At 40.7% G+C, this 24,649-nt stretch overlaps 1 protein-coding gene across 7 annotated transcripts in view; it reads right to left on the reverse strand.

The window, feature by feature from the left end:
• plce1 (phospholipase C, epsilon 1) overlaps window positions 1-24,649 on the reverse strand; it is a 65,858-nt gene that overhangs the window by 13,008 nt on the left and 28,201 nt on the right. For 3 of the 7 annotated variants that reach the window (XM_013914413.1, XM_005747370.1, XM_013914414.1), the window contains exons 6-31: window positions 16,473-16,627; window positions 16,083-16,241; window positions 12,400-12,545; window positions 12,122-12,269; window positions 11,902-12,012; window positions 11,673-11,782; window positions 11,454-11,570; window positions 9,890-9,931; window positions 9,388-9,516; window positions 9,167-9,303; window positions 8,638-8,744; window positions 8,417-8,541; window positions 8,152-8,296; window positions 7,809-7,970; window positions 7,587-7,701; window positions 7,272-7,431; window positions 7,042-7,164; window positions 5,876-6,012; window positions 5,552-5,790; window positions 5,380-5,441; window positions 4,918-5,083; window positions 4,721-4,828; window positions 4,235-4,351; window positions 3,193-3,351; window positions 2,748-2,883; window positions 2,444-2,485 (exon numbers count right to left, since the gene is read on the reverse strand). In XM_013914413.1, coding sequence (XP_013769867.1) covers window positions 2,444-2,485; window positions 2,748-2,883; window positions 3,193-3,351; window positions 4,235-4,351; window positions 4,721-4,828; window positions 4,918-5,083; window positions 5,380-5,441; window positions 5,552-5,790; window positions 5,876-6,012; window positions 7,042-7,164; window positions 7,272-7,431; window positions 7,587-7,701; window positions 7,809-7,970; window positions 8,152-8,296; window positions 8,417-8,541; window positions 8,638-8,744; window positions 9,167-9,303; window positions 9,388-9,516; window positions 9,890-9,931; window positions 11,454-11,570; window positions 11,673-11,782; window positions 11,902-12,012; window positions 12,122-12,269; window positions 12,400-12,545; window positions 16,083-16,241; window positions 16,473-16,627 — 3,357 coding nt within the window. Of the gene's footprint in view, window positions 1-2,443; window positions 2,486-2,747; window positions 2,884-3,192; window positions 3,352-4,234; window positions 4,352-4,720; window positions 4,829-4,917; window positions 5,084-5,379; window positions 5,442-5,551; window positions 5,791-5,875; window positions 6,013-7,041; window positions 7,165-7,271; window positions 7,432-7,586; window positions 7,702-7,808; window positions 7,971-8,151; window positions 8,297-8,416; window positions 8,542-8,637; window positions 8,745-9,166; window positions 9,304-9,387; window positions 9,517-9,889; window positions 9,932-11,453; window positions 11,571-11,672; window positions 11,783-11,901; window positions 12,013-12,121; window positions 12,270-12,399; window positions 12,546-16,082; window positions 16,242-16,472; window positions 16,628-22,644; window positions 22,792-24,649 lie in introns of those variants that run through there. The other 4 variants (XM_005747371.1, XM_005747368.1, XM_005747369.1 and 1 more) reach the window with 4 other exon arrangements.

Here is a 24,649-nt window from a genome sequence, read left to right on the forward strand (position 1 = left end):
AACTTGAAAATGCAGACGCTTTTTATCACAGACAACGTGTTCAATTCTTGACATCTTCTTCTTTAGAAAAAGAACAAAAAGAAACAACTGTTTATCAGAAGGAGCTGACACTGAATATTTAAGCTATAGACAGCAGCCAGAGAAGTGAGCTGGACCAGACGGTGACTGGAGGGGAGCCACTACTTATCGGGAGAGGGTGGCAAGTTGGCAGCTTAGTTCAAAAGTGTTTGTATTAGCGGGGCCTGTGCATGTGCCAAATGTGTATGGTGAAATGAAGACGTCAGGCTGGGGCGGGAATTGTTCGCTTGCCAATTTTAACATCCAGCGTCTGAAATTACATAACAGCGGCACTAGGTATTAAGAAGCAAGGTTTAATCAATCTAAAGAGTTCAGATGAGAGAGATGGGTTTGTTTTTGATTTTTAAATTGGTCCATGACCAGTAAGTTCCTGTGACTGAGACGAGCATAGTGGAGGAATTAGGAGCGAGCAGTGTTGGGACTGGGACAGGGTAGTTTCCCCTGGTCTGTTGTTTAGTGCAGGGGCAGCGCAGGGCCTGAGAAACCAGATGGCTTTGTTTTGTTTCCCTGATGAGCCTGCCCAGCCACTGGCGAGGTCATGGACAAATACAGTACGGAGGGATGGAGGAAGGGAGGTGATGCGTTTGTGGGAGAAAGAGACATAATGCTGACCGTATATTGTTTGATCACATATAAAAAATATGTTTTTCTCTTTTTAACATGCTGTCCCATCCAAGCACTGCATCTATACAACTGAGGAAAAAAATTCTGTGTACTGCAGTAAACAGTATCTAGTCAGAGGCTACATATTGATATTGCTTCCAGGGAAAGTATGGAGGCAAGCTGGGAGGTTGGGATGCTATCGAAATTACATAAGAGCAATAAAAACAAGTCTACATCATAACAAACACTCCTGATCACTCACTAATCATCCTTCGTTAGCAATCTACAACCGATTCAAATAATCAGGTAATCCCTCACAACACTATGAATTAAAATAACTATAAAGCAGGACCTGAATAGTACCCGAGTGAACAGTGAATATCTGCGCTACAGATGGCTGCCCTTATTTGTCAGTGGTGCCTGAGGCAGAATGTTTTGCCTGATCGCTCAGGCTGACACTACTACCACATTATTCTTCCTCGTTTCTGTCAAACAATTCTTTGATATCAAATGGACTGGATGGAGTATTTCTTTTCCTGGGTTCCAGATATTATGTAACAGTGACATTTTGAAATGCTTGTTACCATGGAAGATGGTTACACTACAGCACTATCTGAAGAAAGCTAGCAGCTACAACAGGAATGCAGGAAAATATAGGAGTACGTCCAAAGCAGCGATGCAGCACAGCAGCGCATGTTTCATACCAATGCTTTCCAACCCTTGTGTCTAGTTATTCGGCGGCAATAGACGAGATCAGCAGCTAAAGTGCAGTGCAAAAGTGTCGAGCCACCCATCATTTCTTTATATTTTGCCAGGGGGAAAAAGGGTGATTTTTTTAAACATGCAAATAGAAATAGAAATACGCTATATTGGTCAGAGGGCCCAGTGGTGCCAGTGTCCGGCAGCCTCGCCTCTGTCAGTGCGCCCCAGGGTGGCTGTGGCTACAATGTAGCTTGCCATCACCAGTGTGTGAATGTGTGCGTGAATGGGTGGATGACTGGATGTGTAAAGTGCTTTGGAGTCCTTAGGGACTAGAAAAGCGCTATATAAATACAGGCCATTTACCATTTATATAAGACACAAATGTAGTTTGTACAGTTCTAATAAACTTGAAAGTTAGAGGTGGTCATACCAAATACTAAGTACTTTTCAGGAATAGTTCTCCAGGCTTCTTGAAGGACATTCAAAGCTTTTCTTTGGTGTTTCTGCCTTTTGTTATGTTCTCTGTCAAAATGATCCCACACTGCTCCCACACATGTTGAGGTGTAAACTCTGGGGAGACCAATCCATGACTGTTAGTGTTCCACGGTGTGTTTTTCTATCTAGGCCTGCTTTTACTGCACAGGCAGTGTGTTTGGGATCATTATCGTGCTGAAAAATGAAGTCGCTGCCGATCAGACACTCAAGATGAAATTACATGGTGGATCAGAATCTGACAATATTTTTCTGTGTTCATAATTTCATCCAGTTTTGGAAAATCCTGAGAACTATTGCTCAAGATTACTTTAACAAATTAAAAGAAGCAAAATATTTTTAAAAAGAGGGGTCGCTGAAGACTTTTGCACAGTGCTGTAAATTTGCACCAACAATCATAACATTGTCTTAAAACCCAACTGAATATAGTATGTTATGTAGCAATTGGTAAACAGTAATAAGGGAAATTTCAGTGGTTAATTTTTGAAGAACAGCATGAATCTGTAAAAGAAAAGGAAAAAAAGCAGAAGGAAATACTTAGAAAGGCACATCATAGGTGCGCATTTACCTTCAAGACCATACGAGGCAGTAGAGGCAGCGAGGCCATCAGCTAAGTGGAAAACAAGCAAGATAAAATAGGAAGGGTGAGGGAGTAAGAACAGGGTGTCAAAATAAAACGAGAATTAAGTGTTAAAAAGAAGAGAAACAGAAAAACCTAGTGAACAGAAACCGATTTAAAGCTTACAACACAAGAATCTATGAGTAAGTCGTGCACTAGTTAAGTCTGAAAGGATGTAGAAATCTGATAAGTCGCACACTTCAGTTGAATTCTAGACGTTTCCGATCACACACCACAATGCGGGTTTCATTACCATCTGATAGAGACTCATAATCATAATCATAGTCGTCTTCTTCTTCTTCCTCTTCCTCATTGGCATGATTGTTGGGTGAAGTCACTCCTGGAGACCCGTTGCTTGCTTGGGCTTGCATGTGGGCGAGCTGGTGAGCCTGGGAAAGGGGTTAAAATAAAAATACTAATAAAAAAAATAGAAAATTCTACTTTGAAAGCATATATATAAGTGCCTATGCACACAGCATCTATACTGTAGATATAAGCATTTTTCTTGCTTGAAAGTTATGATGGGGTGAACCTTTTAGCACAGCTCCATCCATTATTGATGTTTGACTGCACTCTAATGACAAACAATGATAGATGTTTAAGGTTCTGGAGCTACCTGGAAGGTTCTTATATTATTTATGAAATTTGAACAAGTTTTGCTGACACAAATGTGTGAGGAAGATGCGTTTCTTCTTCACCTTCTGCTTGAGTATGTCCACCGGTGCCTGATGGGCTTTGAGTTTCTTGTTCTTGAGCAGTATCCTCCCTCGAAGCTGCAGCGGCGATGGTAGATGAGGGTCATCGTTGAAGTCGCTTTCGAAAAGGAAGCGCGTCACAAGGCGTTCGCCGAACACAGTCTAGTTTAAAAACAGAAAAAAATAACAAAAACCACACCATCAGGAAAGTCAAGTCGAGTGCTAAGAAAAGTATCAAGTGAAAGGATGGAATTCAGAGGCTGCGGAAGAATCTTCCAAATACAAATAAAGTAATTTTATCCATGCAAAACAACATTACAAATAAACAAAACCATGGTGATGTTAGCTGGCCTGAGGCACAGAGCTGTCTGCAGATAAAAGAATTTCCTTTATCAAGCTACTCAGAAGTCAGTCTCCAAGGAGGATGAAACGCTCAGAAGTTTTGCGAGATGAAAGCACAATGATATTCCACGATATAGCTGTCGTGCCAAGATATCTGTGGGCTTCATAATTTAGAAAAAAAAAAGACGAAGAAGAAGAAGATGAAAGGGTCATTTGCGCCCTGAAGTTCATAAAAGCAAGCGTCTGGACGTTGGCCAGTTTGAATGCCCAGAACAGCTGGAAAAAAAAACAAGGGTCAAGGAAATCAAATGAGTGGAGTCGCACAACAAACAAGCCTACTTGAAAGGGAACGTTATTCCCTAAATATAAAGGATAGAATAGCTGAACAAGGAGCATGGCTGCCAAACTAAGGATTTTAGTTCCTTTTATTTTATTATTGTTTATTTTTCCCTCTGCCACAAAATAGTGTCGCTCTGAGATTTAAACAAAGACAGACGAAGCTTCTAATTGGGTGAATTTATAAGTTACCTCACAGTCACGCTATGAGATGTCCAATCCAATTGAAAAGAAGTTTTTGTTTTTTACTGCTCAGTGGCATTCTCATCTGTCTCGCTTACTAATCAGTAACTGCAAAATTAAATTAAAGACACACAAGAAACACAGTAACTCTAAGGACAGAGACAGGACTAGGCTGCCTTCATACCTTGAAGATTTCAGCCATCTTTCGTTGCTGAGGAAGGGAGCAGTGGTTTTCTATGGACAGGATGACGGGCATATCAGAATTGACAAACGCAGACCGGTTAATTGCTTCCACCACATCCTGAAGGACCACGGGAGAGAAGATGAAAAGGAAGAAATTGTCGATAAAAGCACTGCAAGTCAAATATGTAACAATAAAACTCAAACAGCTTTGGGTAACAGCTTCAAATTAGATGCAGCTGTAGGCCCCAAATCAGATTACATAAAATAAATAACGCTGACACAATTCGTTTGACTTTCTGGGATTCCTCTCTGGATCCGTCACCCCTGAGTCTATCATAAGAGAGCACTTGTGTTTAAAGATACAGATTTTGTTCTAGAGGCTTCCACCGAGTCCATGAGATGAGGTATGGGAGCAGAGAGCCAGCGACTGATGCCCCAACAATCTATTTCCCCTTTATGAATTAAATTATTCATGTGCATTTCAAACCTTAAAGGGTATCTTAGTGGTGAGTGTGTGGCCGTGGTAAATAACAGGCATGCCATCGTCTCCGTCCCAGCAGTCCAACTCGACGCTCCTACAGCCTTGCAGGAGCACCTAAGCAAACGAGACGTTCACAAGTAAGTGGCAGTTTTCAACAAACCGCACAATCTCAGCGGGCTTGGTTAAAAAACGATCCGGCTTACGTGGCTGTAGAGCTCAACAGAGGACTCTCCTTTGAGCTGGTGCCCAGTCAGATAGGTGTTATGAGAAGACTCGATGTAGTAGTAAGACAGAGGGTATTGCAGCTCCTCTGGATTCATCTGAGATTCCTCATTACGTGAAGCAAAGTTGTCCTTGTCCATCAGGAACCTGATATAAAGAGAAAGATGCCAACAACATGCAATGAAGCATGTTAAAGAAAGAAAATAAAAATAAAATATAAAAGCAAAATGCATCACTGAGGCTGTATCAGCAATACACAAACTCATTATGGTGTAAATAAATGTTTAAAGTCCAAAAGGGAGTCGGTAGAAGTTTAGCACTTATCAAGAGCTACCCCCTTAGGCTTCCTACAACAGTGACAACTTTTATGTTGTGCTCTATAAATTTACATTTTCATGCACTTTGAAGTATAATGATCTCTGATAACTCCTATTTTTCTTTACCTTGCAAAACCTTCAAATGACATCCACCCCATTTGTCTCATGCTTGATGAAGGCTCAAATTTCTGCAAGAGAAAAAATTGGTGAGTTCCTTTTCCCTTCTTTTTCTTCCTTCATCTTTCCCCCTAACCATGAAGATGATTTGAGAATGTGAATTTAAGAATCCAGACTTTACCTGTATAATACTGAGAATCTCATCGTAGCTCAGGTTCTCTCTCTGACAGTTGACTAAAAAGTCATTGAGCTGAGGGATAGCCAGTCCCAAGACGCCTAATGACGCGTTCTCCACCCCCGTCCCGTTGGTCACAATGCTGGCTGCTGCGATGGCATCTGAAATCTGCTTCTGGTTGTCGGACATCTGCTGCCTGGTCCGGATAAACAGGCCGAGATCCGACCCGTTACGAGTTAGCAAATCTACAGAGGAGAGGGAGAGATTTAGAGTAAAAGAGAAAGAGGTGTGTATGTTTTTGACTTCTGTAACTTCTCTTTGATCTTTTACCAAGGTCTGGCTGCAGTCCTGTGTCTTTGTCATCTATCCTGAGGTTGGTGTAAACAGGACATGATTCTGGGCTTGAGCGACTGCAGGGGACAGCAAAGGTGTCAAACAGCTCCTTCAGGTCCTTCCTGCTTCGGATACTGTTGAAAAACAAATTACAGAGTGGAGTCCAGTTTTAGCAGCACATCATGTCCCCATGCCCCTAGTATATTAAATTAAATTATTATATAAAGGGTTTTTTATACATATACCGTCACAATGGAAGATTCTCAAATCATGAGTTTCAAATAGTAAGTGTAGACAAGCAATCCCTGTGAGCCAAAAGCTCTGGCTTATCTGTATAATGTCAATAAGTGTGGATATCCCTAATATGGTCAGAGGAGAGAAGCTTGTGTCAGACAGAAGATGAACTTGGGAGTTGCTCCAAGAGTAAGATATAAGGATTAATTCAAATTGTGAATCATGCAAAGCTACTCTAGAGTCTAGGGGAAAAAATATGTAAATGGAAATCAGAACAATAGCTCTTCTTTAATTTTCAGCTTTGCAGCCATGCCACTTGAACTGGGGAGGAGGCGGCCACCCAATCAGAAATACATTTATTTGCCTCTAAATTTCTTTTACAAGAGAGAGTTTGAAGAGTTGCCCAAGAGCTTTTGTCTTTATAAGAAATTAAAAGAAATCTGCTGGGCAGCAGATGAGAGGACACTCTGCAATCTAAGAAATGCAGAGGGGCTAAAATTAAAACAATCCTTTGCTTGTCTGGGTGAAAGATGTATGTCCATCCATTTGACTGGGGAAGAATTCATGCAAGCTAAATATTATGAAGAATGCTTGGAAAATGCCCTTGGCACAATAACCTTGAGAGGTATTTTTTATTGCATATGTTTTATCACTGTCTTTAGCTACTATTGATAAGAACAGTAGTTATATAACAAGAGGGCCTGAGCTCCAAAAGCACTGCACAGGGCATGTGCAGTATGTGATATGACATACAGCATATGTGAACAATGAGTCATTACACTTAGCTGGAAAAATGCATTTTTAGATAAAACAGAAGTTATATTTAAATAGTCAGAACTTGAACTGAATGAAGCCAGCACGGCCGACATCTCTTCCTCTGCTTTGGAAACATGTAAGAAATGTAAGAAACACAAGATCAGATCATTTACCTGAATGATTTGAAAAGCTCGACAAACTCGATGAAGCTCATTGTGCTGTCAGAAATCATGAGATTCTGAAAGCTTTTGAAACAGCCTTTACCCCGGCCGTGCCACGATCTGCTGCTCCATGCCCTGCAGGCCCCAAAGAAAAGGAAACATATATTCGCTGGGATGGAAAAAATAAAGTGTTAGACGTCAGTGGGGTCAAACGTGCCCCGCTACAGTCATTTTTCACATACCCTGGCTGGGATTTAGCATTTCCCGAAAGGATTGGAGAAGACTGCGGACGGGTCGGGTTGGACCCTGCCATGCTGGAGGAAGAGGAGGAGGAAGAGGAAGAGGATAGCAATCCGGGGCTTTTACTGGATGTGAGGGAGAATGATCCGGGGATGCTGTCTTCTGTGGAGGCAAAGAGTGTAGAGTGTGAATAAAGATCGGTCACACAGACAGAAAATTATAAGATCTGAAGCATTTGGTCGGGTTTCTAGAAAACACCAATTAAACTGATCTGGCCTTGTAACTTCTACATGTTACCATGAGTGAGGTAACATCACCTGGATCTTCTTGGTCGATGCTGTCAGACTCTGGACCGTTTCGATACAGTCCTTCTTTACAGCTCCGTGTTTTCCTGGAAACCATCTCGTCATCGGTTGCATCCCCACTGTCTCCCTGTTAAAGGTGTGAGGAAAAAAAGACCGATGTCAAAAATGAGTCTGTGAAAAACCTAAAACCTAAAGTTAGCATCCATGACTACAGCAAAAGGTCAAATTACTGACCCTGGCAAGAACCTTCTTCTTCTTCTTGGCTTTCTCATTCGACAGGGGGTTGTTCTTCTGGGCTCCAACCTTGTCTCCACCACCCGTACCCATATTCCACCTCCGACCCCCAAAAAGCTCAATGGCGTGGGCTAGTGTAGGGCCTTCATACCTGCCGTCCTCCTAGAATAGATGAATACAAATGTTACTGTTAATTAAACACACACCACTTCTTTTCATCCATCCAACTCCTCCATCCTTCTTTGTGTGCTGAACATTTTTACAGGCTTATAAAATACAGTCAGTGTCAATAATAATCATTAAAAAATTGATGGGAGAGAGACATGTACTTTTAGAGTTTTACCTGATACAAACTGACATACTGCTTCCTCAGCCACTGCAACCTTTGGTCAGGAAACTTCTTTAATTTCCTGGTTGCATTCACCAACTCCGACAGGCCCTTGTAGAGCATTTGTGCCGTGTGATTGGGGGCCACAAAGTGCAGAAGTCTAATGGCATCAGTCAGGAGATTAGTTAGTTTTAAGTAAAATGAAAATGTTTTAGCAGTGTAACAGTAACTCTACATAAAAGTGCATTTGAATCCTAATAGATTATAAAAAGGCACCAACCTATTGTCTGTGGTACTCAGACCATACAGAAGGCTGAGGCCATTCTCCTCCACTGTCATCTGACTCAGCTTGTTTTGCAAACATACAGCATGAACATCGACACCCTGATGGCCCAGAAACACTGCCTGCACATTCAAATAAACACAAAGTTATGAACTTGAAAGCTAATCTGGGTTTTTAAAATCTACAAAACCAAAAAAAGATTTCTTTTTATGACAAACCTTCACTATTCCCAGGTCCAGCAGGCCTTCTGCTAGCCCAGCCACTACAGCCTGCCCCAATCCCAGTGGTTGCTCTGCAGGGGAAGGGCCTCCGCTTTGAGGTTTACCTGCCGTAAATCAACATATTTATGACTGTTTGAGCTGCTGTAACGGCAAACGGAAATTGAAGAGCCCTTGCATGAATGCACAAATTTACAAGCAGTTTAAACTGAGGCTTTTATTCTGTAGATAAACACGTAAAGCACATTTAAAATAAAAAATATACTTTTTTTATAATGCCCTTTAAATCTGTTTAAAGAGAAACAACGAGAGAGGAAATTGGTCTCGTCTGTTTGAGGTATAAACATGCTAAAAAAGTTCTGAGAAAAGGAAGGTTTGATGCAGTGATTTCAGCGTATCAAGCCTCCCACACCCCCTTACACTGGTAAACTGGTATCCTATATGAATATGACTCATGAAGAACGAGGTTGCTGAATAACTCAGTAAAAGATAAGGTCAAATTTCTTAATACTAAACTCTTGCAATTTACCCCAAGTGAGTGTTGTATTATCAGGCTGTAGACGTAGCAGACAGCGAGCACTGCCATGGCCGTCCTGGTCGTAATGAATGACCGTAGCGCCCTGCAGCAGAAACTGGTAAATGTCTGGTTGTAGTGACAGCACATACCTGGAAAAAAACACAAGAGTTTGTCGCACGTCTGCTGAGGCACCAACAGCTGGATGTGTTTGCATGTGTGCTTGAGCCTCTTACCAGGGAATGAGCTCCGTGCCATGGCTAAAAGCTCTGTGCGTCTCCTCGGTCCCCTGAAACTCCACTTCTTTCACCACCGGCTCGGTAGACAAGTCACCATCTGAATCCGACAAGTCTCCGACCGAGAATCTGAAGACGGACGGGGGTTAGATGGGTTTGGAAAGAAAGTTTAAGAGCCAAAGATTTTTGCGTCTTTTAAAGTTTTTGCATGCTGATTTCCGAGGCGATTTTCCAAATGCACATCTCTGTATTCATAGGACTCATTTTATTTTTAAAAAGCAATTCAATCAGACATAAGAAATGACCTGCATCTCAACTAAGAAGAACCAAACAGAAACTGAACCTATCCTGCAAGCATTGGCTTGATCAAGCAAAAAAAAAGAAGAAAAAAGTACCATGCATTAGTCACTGCTCATGCTTCTAATTAAACCGTAATCTGAAACATACTGATGATAGCAAGCATTGTTCAAATTCCAGTAACTTATACTGTGAAACAACTTACAAAACATGTTTTTTTTCTGGAGTCGTCTTAAATGAAAGGGAACTAGAAGGGGAGCAGGAAACAAAGAACGAAGAGAGGATGTGAGACGAAAAAAAGAACGCATAAAGAGTTTTCAGTAGTTTTTTGAGGTCTTTTTTTCAAGTGGGTGCTGGTGGGAAAAAGATCCAGAACACAGAAGAAAGGTGATTTTTTTGAAACTGTAGTCTATGTTTAAGAAAGATACACACTATGAAGCTATGAACTCCAAATTCTGTGCTAACATCGAATAATTTGTCTGAATCTGAGAAAACAGTTTACAAACACATAAAATGGTCCAGGTTTCCTGACTGCAAACATAACAGATCACAGCTGGAATTAAATGACTTTCTACGTCCTCCAAATTCCAGCCTTTGTTATTAGCTACCTGCCACCAGAATGCTGACAACAACCAGAACTCTGTTCCTTCCTGTCCTGACAGGAAACTAACCTGTTATCTATTTTTTTTTAACTCTGCCCCACACAGATTTCATGTCAACATCACTTCATCTCAGTAACAATCTGCAAATGTGTTCCTTCACAAACCTGTTATCTCGCGCTGGTGTTTATCAAAGAAAACTGCGCACTAATCCAAAATAAGACTTTGGTGAACATCCAGCCTACTTGGCACTTGAGGATATCCCCTACATTTAAAATAGCTGTGCATTAATCATTAAGGCTTAGTGGCTTTGTTAAATGTTAAACTTTTGTCTATCGCTAAATTGCAGTGCCTTGTTTGCTTCAACAGAGGCTGTTGTAGCTGCACATTTGTAAGCAAGCTAATGAATGCACTGCATCTATTGTGATTTTGCTCAGAACTGCGCTACCAGCAAAGCCAAGCCCTCACAGCATGGCAGTATTCGCAGTTCTGATATAAATCTGTATATAACATTCTTCTGCTGTGTCCATGAGTCATTGTCTGTGAATGACCAGCAAAATAAAGAATCCAATTTTGGAAACAGACCTTTGATAGAAAGGGTCACAGTGCTAAACAATACAATCTTCAGGCTGCCATAATAGAGGACCAAAAACGTAACCAAAAATGTAAAATAACACAATGGTAAAGTGAGAGCATGAGTATTACTAACTTTTGTGCAACGTGAGAGCAGGAAGTCAAAATAAAAGTCAAAAAGAAAAAGAAAGCACAGCAAAATGTTGCTTTTTTTGTATTAAATCAACACATCAGCATGATGAAGCAGAGTTCATCGGCAGTTGACAAATAGTAAAAATAAAAGCCAGTCAAGTGATTCATGACGTCCTTGGGTCTTGGTGAATTTGGTCGCATGCTATGTACCATTTAATACTTTCTCCTGTATGCCTTAAACTACTTACATGAACATCCCTTACACTGCGTTAAAATACACACTATCCGTCAACTGGAAAGAATCAAGACCCGGTCACGGTAAACAGATGCTATTCTGGGATATTCTTTAACAAGACACCTCATTTTTCTAGGGTCTCATACCTGACACTGCACGCTGAAATATCTCACAACAAAAGCTTGGATGGCACACTAAAAAAAAAGGGGGGGAGAAGAAACTGAACTAACTGATTGTGGCTGCGGTCTTTGAAGGAGTTGTTTCTGGATGCGGGGGACGGGCCAGTAGAAGACGGACTGGTGGACGCGTCATCAGGATCTTCTGCCTCTAAACTCCGGTTGCAAGATCTAAGGAGCAGGAACAGTAGAGTCAAACAGACGGATAAAGTAAAGAACAGGAGAGACGACTGTGTCAAACACCATCGCTTTAGTCATTAAGCATGCACATACCTGATAATCTGAAGGATGTTGCTCACAGTAGCTTCCTTCTCTGGCACATGGAGCCCATCTGGGCCAGATCGAGACAAGTAATTGCGCTGGCCGCTGTAATCGGACACAAACTGGAGGCAGAAACAGCAGTGCAAGATGGATTATACTAACAGGATATCAAATATGTAATATAGTGTCAGTTTTATCAGATCTGTGTATTTTTGCGAATGACTGCAGGTGTTTTCTGCACCTCTATCGAGTATTCTATGTTATCAGGAGACGGTTTGAGGCTGATGATGCTTGCTGTGCCATCCAACGCTTCACTTAGCTCCTTTAGAAAAACCCCACAGAATGGCACAACCTACAGTGTATATGTGTAAGAGAAAAAAAAAAACAAAAATAAAAATTACAGTGCAGCCAAGGTCAGTGAGTTAGAGGATCAAATGCCATTGGGGTAAACATAGGCCCACCTTGCATCCTGGGATATTAAGAGCTCTGGTCACAACCTTCTTGTACTCAGAGGAGGACTCATGCTGAGCCATGGCATCCTTTAAACCTCTCATGGTCTCGATGTCTGACTGGTCCATAAACTGCCACATCTTCAGCACCTTACGAGATCTGAAGGGTGAAAAAAATGAAACAAAACAGAACACATTGATATTTTTGTGTGAGAACAGTGCAGATAATAAATTGCCTGTATATTCAGTAGGTGGGTGTATTTGAGTTGCGTCATTGTGTTTCTTAAAACCTGAGTCCAGCCAGGAACTCCATGACACCATTGTAGTTTCCCATGTTCCAACAGCATTTAGCGACATGGACCAGATATGAGAAAACTTCTCTTTTCTCCTCCATGGACCCTGCAGTCAGGACCAGCCACGTCACCCACGAACTCACCTGCGTGTTCAGAATTTCGCATTTCAGTATTGCCAACTGTTACAATCGTAATCAAGCACCAACAACAGCTGCACTTTATTGCGCTCTTATCTTACTTACAAAGTAAGCTGACACATAAACTGCAGAAAACCTCCCTAGTAACTCACAGCACCATCTTTGTCTGGTTATTCATCACCTTTTCCCTTGGAGTGAATAACATTTTGGCTTTAAAGAAACATTAAGTTCCAACATTGAAAATACCCAATATGAGGCTGTTTTTTTTTAATTATTATTGTTGGTTTAACTTGCACTTTATTGCCTTTTGAATGCATTACAAGCAGAACAAGTTTGAAACATTTGCATTTTTAAAAATATGTATAGACCTCATAGGAAGTGGAAAATAAACAGGTTATTTTCTACTCTATTTTCTACTATATACAATTTGTCTGTAACTTATACGCCCCTAATGTTTTGGAATTATTATTGGAAAGGCTTGTAATGCCTCCATAGTTGGTGTGATTACAGCTGGAGACACATATTCCCACTGGCGTTGGGTAAAGGAGGGCATGTGGCATAAAACTCCACCAATTCAAATATATTAAAGGACCTGTTTTGGTGACCCCTTGTAGCAGGGGAGCGGCCGGAAGTATATATTAGAAATGCTGTTACTGTACTAGCACAATATTTCTTAGTGGAATATCCATATAACAGGTGACATCATACTAAATCCCTGGATAACTTTTTAAGTGTGCTGGTGTGCTGTTACAAGGCTGGTATTAGGTATGATAAAACATGGGGGACACGGGACGACATCCAAAGGCACCTAAAATTCTTGAAAGTGTACGGTCATGTCTGCGCTCATGAATTCTGCTCTGGAAACTTGTGCCTAATGTGGCAATGTATGCACAGGACTGCACCAGCTAGCCTCACACTTTCACCCCGACACCTCTCCACACATGCACACACATAAAAAAGAATGAGATCGGATATCTATCAGCTGCGCTGCGTCTCTACACTGACTGACCTCAAGCACAAGCAAAAGACATGACGGCAACAGCAGATATGCATCAGGCTCGACCTCTCTGTATGAGCACAGGTACACAACACAGGAAAAGATCAGATTTCAATCTGGCCTGTTTTAACTATCTGGTGTCTTTTTCTCTTTGTATTAGCGCCCCGTGAATGCATTGGCACACAATAAAAACAAAAACGCACTCACACTGAAACTCTTTAATCCACTTGGAGGTGGTAAAAACATCCCCCTGACCCAGAGATCTATTACTGGGTTACGTAAGGATCAGTAAAGCCCACCAACATCTGACCTGACAGGGACTAAATAAAGTCACACACACACACAGGAACTATTCTTCCTATTGTTTCCATTTCCATACTGCCTGATGAAAAACTGTTAAAATGTTCCAAAAATGTTTCTCATACACTCCCCATACCTGTCCATGAACTATAGCACAAACAAGCGCAGAAATCAGACACATGCATTATTAGATTTTCTTGTCTTTGACACTAAAATTAAAGCCCCCAGCCATAAGGTCATTGGCCCATTGGACACTTTATGTTCCCCAAACCAAACTGCACGAGCCTATCAAGGTTCATCTCCGGAAGACTTACTGCAATTAAATAAACAGCGCTTTTAATAGGCTGATTTTATTAGAGAGTCAGAAATTCCTCTGACATTTGTAATCACTGTCAGCCTGATCAGATACAGGGAATCAGTTACAGAAATTCCCTCCTGGGGCTTTCGAGGTTTACATGTTAACTTTTCAGTGGAGCAGAAGCTCGTTCTGCAATCTACTGTATTTGGTTACCGAAAAACAACACTGCAGCCCTCCGGTCTCTTATCTGCTACTCCCCTGCTCTTTGCGTGCCACGCATGAAAATCTTGTATCATGCACTTTCAGCATTATGACATAATGCGAAGCCATGTCAGCATCGGGGTTTTAGTTACACTCACCATCTAAATCATTCTGTCCATCTGCAAAGTGGTTTTTTGCACTTCCACACATCAAGGGATCGCACTGAGTTGGCATCTTTTCAGGTATTCCAGATAGCAAAAGTGCGTATGCAGTGTTGTGCATGACGACAAGCAGGACAGGATGTGAGGATATATATGTACAAATGTACACAGAGCATATAATGGAACAGGAAAGCAGCAAAGGGTAAATATGAGAAGAATACAGCAACTTCCCATAGAAGCATGAAAAGGCAGTTTTGAAAAGCATTCTGATAGAATTGCAGACACACACTCACATCCAAATTTGGATCTGGCTATATGATCCCCCCCCCTCTTTGATCTTTGTCTGTGTGTCCACCTGTCCATCTGTCTGTCCTGTTGTCTGTCTGTCGCCATTTGTGCTTGTGGTATTAGTTCATCTGTGAGGGTCAGTTTCTCCTTGATCCACGAATTACACAATGGAATATAACAGAGAACCATTACAAACTCGAGCACACACTGGTCCCGTCAAAGCTAAACACTTTGGAGGCCCAAACTGCTCACAACTCCCTGCTTCCCAATGTTTTTCTCAATCCTGTTTCACTGATTAATGTTTCACTCCCACACATGCCTTAAAAATGAACTCTATCAAAAAAGTCTTGTCTTACAAGTGGGGAAATAAACTTCTTAATTAGTTACCATCTCAAAAACAGTGGATCCAGTCAGTGACATGAAACGTTTGTGAACTATTTATCAGGGAAAATAAAAATAATAGTCAGGTGAATTAACTAGTAATAATTTAACCTTGAAATATATTCCACAGTTCAAAAATGAAAGGTAAAACCCAACCTGACACAATTAAAGGCAGCTGAAGGAGAGATTCAGTGCTGTCAATATGACTCTCGTTCCACTGTGACCATATATGGCAACACTGCACATTTGGAAAACTGTCTTTCGTGCTTCTCCTCTGGCTGACTTAAATGAAAACCAGCTGATGCGAAGAGGCATGCGACCTAAACATGACATAATCATCTCCAATCAATCTCTCTAGCACTTTCTCTTTCGCAGCAGTGGATTTGTGCATTTTCAAAGTCATTCGCCGTGAACAAGGCGAGGCTCGGGGGGTGTTAAGTTACTTAAGCCGGTGAACATGGTCGTGAGTGAGTTGCGCTCATGATAGGTCCGTATAACTCGCACAGCAAATAAGAGAAAAATTGCCATTTAAATTTTTATGTTACTGCAAGAACTGCATTTCAATGCCACTTAATCATCAAAGGACAACTAACTTATTAACTGAAAAGTGCTCTCTTAAGATGAAAACTATCTCCATATGGTTCCTTTGGCACAACTTCATTAAATGTATCTGCGTAAGATGTGAGAGTCTCCTGAATGCACTACACATGTCTGTGTATATAAAAAGTCGCTCAAGGCTTTTAATTGTTAAGCTACGTTTGTGCAGTGTCAGTGCTTCTACCCAGTCTGAAATCCTGCTGTAAACCCTGAGCTGCGGAGAACTAGACAGGCTGTGTAACATCCTTGTGTAACTACATTCACATGTGTGCTAAAAGATTCGTGGAGTGCAGACAAAGTAGACAGAAAGCCCCACCCACCTCGTTGAATCGCGCCACCAGTTCCTCCACGGCGTTACTTCGCTGAGTGGGCGTGGCGGGCGCTGACAGTGAAGCCTTGAGGTTTGGGTGGCGTTTAGTTTGACACTCTGGACTGCCCAGGTCTCGGGTGAGGAAATAGAGGTAGTCCAAAGGGAAGACCTGCAGACAGACAGCACTCTCTCAATCAATGGCTGGGATTGTTGTGTCATTACAGACACTACTTACCACCACCTACTATTCTCCTCATCCAACTTCTTTGCTAAACCTCCCCACAATAAAACACAGCTGTACAATTTCAAATAAAGTGTAAGGATCATATTGACAGCTGTAATTGCACGTTCCTGCCTCTGCTTTCCCCCTCATGTATATTTTATATAAATTCTCTTATACCTGCTGGTAAAGCTGCTGCTCTTGCTCTGTGAGGATGCAGGCGATCTCCTCGGGGAACTGAACAAGGTGGCGCAGCTCTGCCAGCTCCTTACTGATCCCGCTTACACTGGGAGGAAGAGTGCTGCTGCTGGTCATGCTGCTGGCCAGCTGACGCTCTGCGTGCACAGATAAAGACAAGAAAAGATTTAGTCAGGTTATACATCAGCATCTATGCTCAACAATTCTAAGTAAAAGGAAGCCGTCAGAAATGAGAGCAAAGCAGAGACCATGCATGCACGCACCAGTTAAAAGCAGGTATCACAGGATTGAGGGAGAGAGGAGGGATTAACAGTGAAACATTATCTTAACAGATACTTAACTTTCACTATAAAAGTTTAAAAGCCTTGTTTTTCTGGCTTTCTTGTGCATGCCCCAAGTCTTATGATCCATCACTGCCAGTAAACTATACACTCTCTATTCCTCCATCCACTGAGAGAAGCTCCACTTCACCCACGGGAAGTAAACACCACTGATCACCTGCCAGATCCTATGTTTGGATTTCAGTTAGGCCCATTAGTCTGTCTGTTTACACATATACGCACACACACACACAAAACCTGTCCTCATCTCTGCTAACAAAGGACTAATGGACAGTTCCTACAATGGCGCAGGAGCTGCCAGGTAGACATTCTGTACATTGTTGGGATGGATGCCACATAAACAGAACTTTCTCACTGCAAGAGCTCAGTCAGGAAACACTCTTTGAGAAGTTTCACCTGTGTTCAGCTATAAAACAGTTATTTTAGTCATTGGGAAAACCTAACCTTCCCAAGCCTCCATACTCCTACAAGTGGAGACAAATATCTATAACATTCAGACAAAAGCAAGGAGATGTCACCAATATCTCTATAGTTAAGGATGTTGGGAGGAAGATGTTGGAGTGAAATGTCTGCCACAGAATCAGCTTCATGTGTTGAATTAATGGGAATTAGATTGCCGACAGTAAAACCTCGTGAAATCCAAGGAGACGTACTTGAAATAAAATGAACAGCAGGAGTTAGACAGACTCTCTGGTCATTGTCAACTGTCATACACAGAAACCTTCCAACCCCCTCCCACAGTCACACTGATACAACACCGCGGATGCATACAGAAGCAGACGCACACTTAAAGGTCGTCCTTGGTAACCCTTGAGATGTGCAACAGGTAGGCATGGCAACAGCAGCGGCTGCTCCACAGGAACAAAACTTGCTTATTTACACAGTTTGATTTGTGGATCCGGTCTCACAGCTTGTGTAATGAACTCACGGTGTGTGTGTGTGTGTGTGTGTGTGTGCGTGTGTGCGTGTGCGTGTGTGTGTGTGATAAGAAGACGGACACACTAAGCATAGGAGACAAGGAGGAAGGAAGGGAAGCAGGAAGAAAGGATAAATAATTTAACCGATAAAATAAAAAGTAGGGAAGCAGGAAAATATCAGCTGAGGAGGAAAAAAAATACTTTGCATAAGAAATAAAACAGTACGATAGAGGAAACAGAGGGAAAAATTAACAAAGCAAATGAAAGAAGACAGATAGGAAGGAAGGAATCAGTAAAAAAATAGCTGGAAATTCTATAGTTTACATTGCAGAGCAAGTTGTAGCCATTTATCACAGTTAGAGAGACAGCAGAAACCACTAAATCCTTTAAATGTCCTACGGAGAGACAGAACTGCAAGTTACAGGTCTGAGCACATTTTTCAACGACACTTGTGCATTTAATGAATCACAATAGAAATAATTTGACAGGTGAAAAAGAGAAATGTGGCTTGAAGAGTCTGCTTACATAGATAGATTACGTAGAATAAATATTATCCCATTTTTAACATACCATTTCACACAAATGCTGTGAAACAAAACCATTTTAACTTGCATAAAAAGATCAGAAACGGAAAAGGCTGAATCGAATAACATAAAGTCGATGCTCTTCTTGTTGCCTTGTACAGATGCGCTAAAATACAGATACTTGTATAAGCTCTATCAGAATGAACTAACTGTAAACATCAGTTCCATTAGGTGACTTTAAAACAGTTAATTTGTGTTAAATAATTAAAATGACAGTGATAGTTTTTCTCATATAGATGATCAATCTCCACAATTCTACCCCAGAAGTGTTATTGCAAGCAAGCCTTGTGAAGTGGAAATTGAGACACCTCCTCAAATTAGCTATATGAATTTCATGACCATGCAGTGTTCTCAATCATTCATTTATTCATCCCTTTAAACAAGACAACACACAGATGGACGAAGCTGTCAGCCAAGGGAGTGAAGGGAAAACAAAAAAGGTCTTAAGAGATTCTGCAGAAATAATGAAATGCAAATGTGCATTAAAATAAAAAGAAACATCCAAACCGTAAAGAGGTGACAATCTATGTTTTCTGTCAAAGTAAATGGTAACATTTAATTAGCTTGCTTCGGGCACGCTATCTTTGAATTCTTCAGGCCAAGCTGCACACATACTGTACTATGTCAACAGTGACAAAAAAATAAACAACCGCACGGAGCACTTACTCAATGGAAGAAGGCTGTGGATTAGATTGGACTGAGGAAAATAGGGCGCTTACAAATTGCACATCGTAATCGTTCGTTTGAGCAACACTGACGGGTAAAACTGAACATGCATCAAGAGATCGAAAGAGCACGAACACGGACTAAATGACCATGATGTCCCTGTGCATTTTATGCATGAGCTTCCTCATCTATAATGCATGCGGAATATAAATATGTGTGAGTGTGTGTGTTTGCATTCTAAATACAGCTGTGGATCAAGTGCATGGTCTGAACATCCTTTTTATGGTTAAACCTCTGTTTTAACAAACAGCATGCCACTGAGAGCTGGGAAATGACAATGTTTAAAGTGCACATTTTCCTTCTTGTGTTTATTTTCTTGATATATTCATTCTAGATTTGTCTTCTGTTTTAAGGTATCAGGTTTATCTCACTTGTTTTATTTACATTTTGATTTTGATTCACATTTCCGTGCTGTGAAATAATCTTGTTCTTGTCTGTCCCATAACGTGAACAGCACCTCAATCAGCTGTGGCCCTTTTAAAACATGCTCTATAAATATTGGACTTGAGTTTGTGTTAGATAGATCAATAAGTCAGTTTTATTACACTTTTAAATTTAAAATGAACACTTTAAACTTTAGTTACTTTTGCCACATTATTGAATTATTTCAGTTGTGATCATCACTTCAGCAGTCTTATCAACCAGCACTGATTGATTACATGCAGTGAGCATATGCTTTGAGAGCTTCACCCTGTTTGTCCAAATGATCAATCAACATGAAACGAAACGGGAGAAGCATTTCTTGAGTGAATCACATTTATTTATACTAACCAAACAAGATGAACCTTGAACATGATTGTTGACTTGCCAGCCATGTGCATGCACACACACTGCATGTACTGTTCTCAGAACGACGTTTAGAGCTGATGACAACGTCTCCGTGTGCCCTACATACTTGAGCAAGCAGGTGCAGCACAAACAGCTTCGGTCTAAGGTCTAAGGCGGTTTGTGTTGCACAAACGTGTCCTATAAATATATCACCAATATCTTGTGAAACATGCTATTTTTTAAGTACTGTGTTAAAGTCTTGAGTTGCCCCTCTTTTAAAAATAAATAAATAAATAAATATCTTGCTTCTCAAGATCCAGACTTTGTTTGTTTGTTTTTAATGGTCTTGATTAATAATTCTCCTGACTGTCTGAAGGTCTTTTAAAGTTTTTGTGATTTTTACTACAGTACAGCACTTGCCCCTGATCATTTTTATAGAATTTTTTTTGTTTATTTCTTATTGTTTGTTAAGCCAAAGTACTTAAAGAACCAACTTTAAGTGGTTTCCTTAAGCATTTGCACCATGAGGTTAAAACGTGTCATAGCTTAGCAAGGTCTGCAGTGTGTCCTTAAAAATATTTGCGGAAACTGGAAAAGCAGAGGACAAAAGAAGCAGCAGGCATGAGAAAAAACATACAAAAACAGCATCAACAGCAGCTGAACAGTATCTGAAAGTCATGTCCAAAGCCACATCAGAATGAAAGAGCGGCTGTCGAGAAGCCATTCTTAAGGAAGCGAACCTGGGAGAAAAGGTCAAAGTATGCCATATTATACAAGAACTGGACTAAAAATCACTTCCAACAGTCCTGATGGTGTAATGAATTCAAATATGAAACGTTTGTTCAAATAGCCAAACAGTAATTGTCAGTGAGTGTCTACAACCATCTGTAAAACATGGAGGAACAGCTACTGGTTCAATTTTGAAAATTGAAATAACAAATTAGAAAGGAAAAAGAAAAACAGTCCGATTTCGATCCACCATTCAATACTATGTAGAAAGCATCTGAATTGACTATAATCCCAAACAAAATGGCAATGCAATGAAAGCATATACGGATTCAGTAAAAACACAAACACAAACACAGTGGAACATTATTAGTCATGGATTGGCCTCCCCGGAGTTCATACCTCAACATTATCGAAGCATTGTGGGATCATCTTGGCAGAGAACGGATCAAAAGGCAGCCAACATCCAAAGAAGAGCTTTGAATGTCCTTCAAGAATCCTGGAGAATTATTCCCGAAGACTACTTATAGAAATTACAAGAAGTTTGCCTCAGAGAGTTCAGGCTGTGTTGAAGAATAAAGGTGCTCGTGCCAAATATTGACGTTCAAGCTCGTTAGAACTGTACAACTGTATTACCATGTTTGTTTGCACAAGTTTAAATAAACCGTTGGTCCAACTGCCCATCTCTTGGCAAAACATAAAGAAATGCAGAGTAGCTCTTTTCACTTTTTGCACAGTGCTCTATCTGCGAGAAATTTTAAACTCATGGTCTTTGGCTCAATTAATGGCTTACCAGACCTTCAGTCCATTATATGACCCGAGATATTCCCCTGCGTTTGCATATACACATTCACACTAGAAAATCAACAAGCAGTAGTAAACAGCAGTAGAGCACAAACTAACACTTGCACAGCAGCAAACATAAACACTCAAGAATAAACAGTGCAAGTACTTGGAATTCACAACTGCAGTAACATACACAGACACGCAGCAGCAGCAGCAGCAGCGAACACTGATCTGTCTGACTGCTGGCTTATCAGGGAGTATACCACTGGGTTCAGATATTAACTCGCTTACACACAAAGAACGAGCTGCAGATGTAAGTGTAACATTCAGTGAGGACTAGGAAAAAAACAAAAACAAAGGTAAAGTTCAAGCTAATCAAGCAAACAGTTCCATAAAGTTACACTGTCTTAACTCTTGCTGCTTATTAAAACTGTCATCCATATAGGAGGTAATTGAGTTACATTGTCATGTGAATGAGGACCATTTTTTTAAACACTGAGAAGCATCACAACTGAGAAAAACAAACCTCTGACTAAGTTATAAAGATATAAGAAGTGTTTACTTTAAGGATCAATTCAATGTGAAGTCACCCAGATTTCTGCAGCTTCTCATACGTCAAAACGCAAAATACTTTCTCAAAGACATTCGTCATTCATCAAATGTTTAAATAACAAAATGACTTTTTAAAAATTTGAAATCAGCGTTTTCTACTGCCCCCTGCCTCAATTTTGTGACAATAAGCAACAACAGTTGATCATCATCACACTTTAAATTTAAGTCTTAAGTCTTCTTATACAAGATTTGTGTTTAGTGACATACACATTCACTTTATCAGTAAACAACTTAAAATGACATATATAAATGAAGACATCTCTTTGAACAGCTTTGAACCTCACACAAGAAAACCACAAGACAGTTGCATTGCTGAAAGTGTATGTCTGCATTCTGCACCAATTAGAAAGCAAGAACAGAAGTAGTAATACCAGCCACAGAGTCCATGAGACTCTCCAGGTTTTAAAATGACTAATAATGAAACTTAAATAACTAAGTAACGTAATAAAGAAACACGTCCGTTGGTGACATGTTGTCAGCCACGATATAATACAATGAAGCATGAAAAGTCAGCGGTAAATCACCACGTTCTCTCTGTCAACAACTGAAAGAAGACGGAGGACACAAAGCACATGCAAAACTGCATTTTCACTGTGCTCCACTGAGTCACTGAAACCAGCAGAAAGCCACAATTTCATTTCTCAACTGTGTGAAGACACTGCTCTGCACTGCAACTCACATTTCCACTACTCACTGATCATCTTGAAGTCCATTCTGTGAGAGTGCTTCACGGTTGCTAGCTACAGCTGGCCACGCTGCCTCCCACACTGACAGCTCAGTGCCGGGCTGACCGAGGTACACTCGTCCACATTTGAGCCGCCAGTCCCGTCTCTCCTGCAGCTGCCTGTGTGCTCTCTCTCTCTCTCTCTCTCACTCTCTCTCTCGCTTTCTCTCTCACCTACTCCATTTCTAACTTGACCTCTCTCTAACTAACGCTTTATCTTTCTCTCCCTCTCAACTTTCTTTCAGTCACTCAGCTTCACTGCGTGTCCTCATCACCAAAGCGGTCTTTCTTCGATGTCTCCTGACTACATGCACTTCTCTTTTCCTCTCACTCTCTCGCTTGCGCTCTCTCTTATTACACACAATCTCTGTTTCTCTGTGTCTCCCACCCCCTCTTCAACGACACTATACATAGTTCTCAGCCATGCGCTACAGTCAGACCCAGCATACTATCCCACTACTCTGTCATAAATCACACACATATATAGATCATTAAAAACTTTGGAAATCTACACAGCTGTGCTCCCTTTTATGTCCTTTACAACTTTATTACGTGAAATTACTTCACTTTTGTTGCATTAATCATCAGGTATAAAAGAAATAAATAGCCAATTTACCCCCAGTCCCAAAAACGAAGCAGTATTTTTAAGCTTTACTAGTGAAAAAACATAATGACTGTGCGTGTATCATGTCACAATAGGAATGTCAATGTATATTTAGTTGAAATGGGCATACGAACAATACGTGTTTTTGTAATCCCTGAGAGTTTCCTTTTGATTCCCCACCACATCTGCTGTCAATGGGTCTTAAAAGCAACACAATGTACAATGACAACAGAGTGGAAGAAAGAAAATGAAAGAAATAAGGAGAAAGAAACACCAACATTGAGCTAGAAGGATGGCAGCCTGTAAACTAAAGCCACTTACTTCCTTCTGAGCAGTACAATGCAGGAAATGATCTCAAGAAAATCACTTTAAACAACCCCCACTTAGAGTTGACATAAATATGGCTAAGTCCCACTGGTCTTCAGTTGAGGGGGTTTTTTTTGAGTCTGGATGCTTTAAGAGGAAAAGGCACCGCAGACGTAAACATTTAGTGCCAGGATTACACATACACTATTTGAAGAGTTACACCTCCTTCACAGTCCTGAAGGATCGCACATTTGAGGGCCCCGAAAAGCGCTATATAAATGCAATCCATCATTATTATTATTATTATTTAAGCAGAGAGAGTGTATATGTAAGGAATATATTTTGTTTTGACTCTACTTACACAACCTGCTAGCAATAAGAGGAGGAATAAATACATCAGTCTTCACCAGACTACTGATTTAACACAGCCATGCTAATGTGTAAACGTATTCAAATATTATATCTAAATCTAGAAGCTGCAAAAGACAAGTATATACTTGAAGCCCACTAATAAAGCAACACATAATAATAAAGGTTAATGACAGAACTTTTATCGCTGCAAACCCAAGCTGTGTGCATCAATCGAGCGTTAAATAATAAGATAATTTGGCACAAGCCTGTTTTCTGGAATTACAAATCTTGTGTTAGCCGGCTGACTCGCTAAGGCAACACTTCAGTCGAGCCCGTGGAGAAGCATTCTTAAACAATGCAGGAAAAAAAGCAAACGGGGCTAAAGTGAGGCTGGAGTTGTGTAAGCGAGTTATCTGCTGAATCAGGACGTGAGAATGAAACTGACTCATCTGCGAGCCCGGGTTTGGTGAAGAAAAGCACCTTGCGATTGGTAGCTCAGTGGTTTTCAAATACTCTTGTCAATTGTTGTTTTATTTTGTCATTTTTTAAAGCAATTGCACTCGCAACATGCAATCTATGCATGAATGCCTAATCAAAGTCAAAGCTCTTGTTCAATTATTAGCATTTTACACCTGCTTTTGAAGCGGAATGAGAAATTCTCATTTAATTTCTGCCTTTCTACCTCACTCAAATCTCTCCATAGACTCCAGGGTT

Source organism: Pundamilia nyererei, unplaced genomic scaffold, assembly GCF_000239375.1.
Source record: "Pundamilia nyererei isolate P.nyererei 1_Seehausen unplaced genomic scaffold, PunNye1.0 scaffold00196, whole genome shotgun sequence".
Lineage (NCBI taxonomy): Eukaryota > Metazoa > Chordata > Actinopteri > Cichliformes > Cichlidae > Pundamilia > Pundamilia nyererei.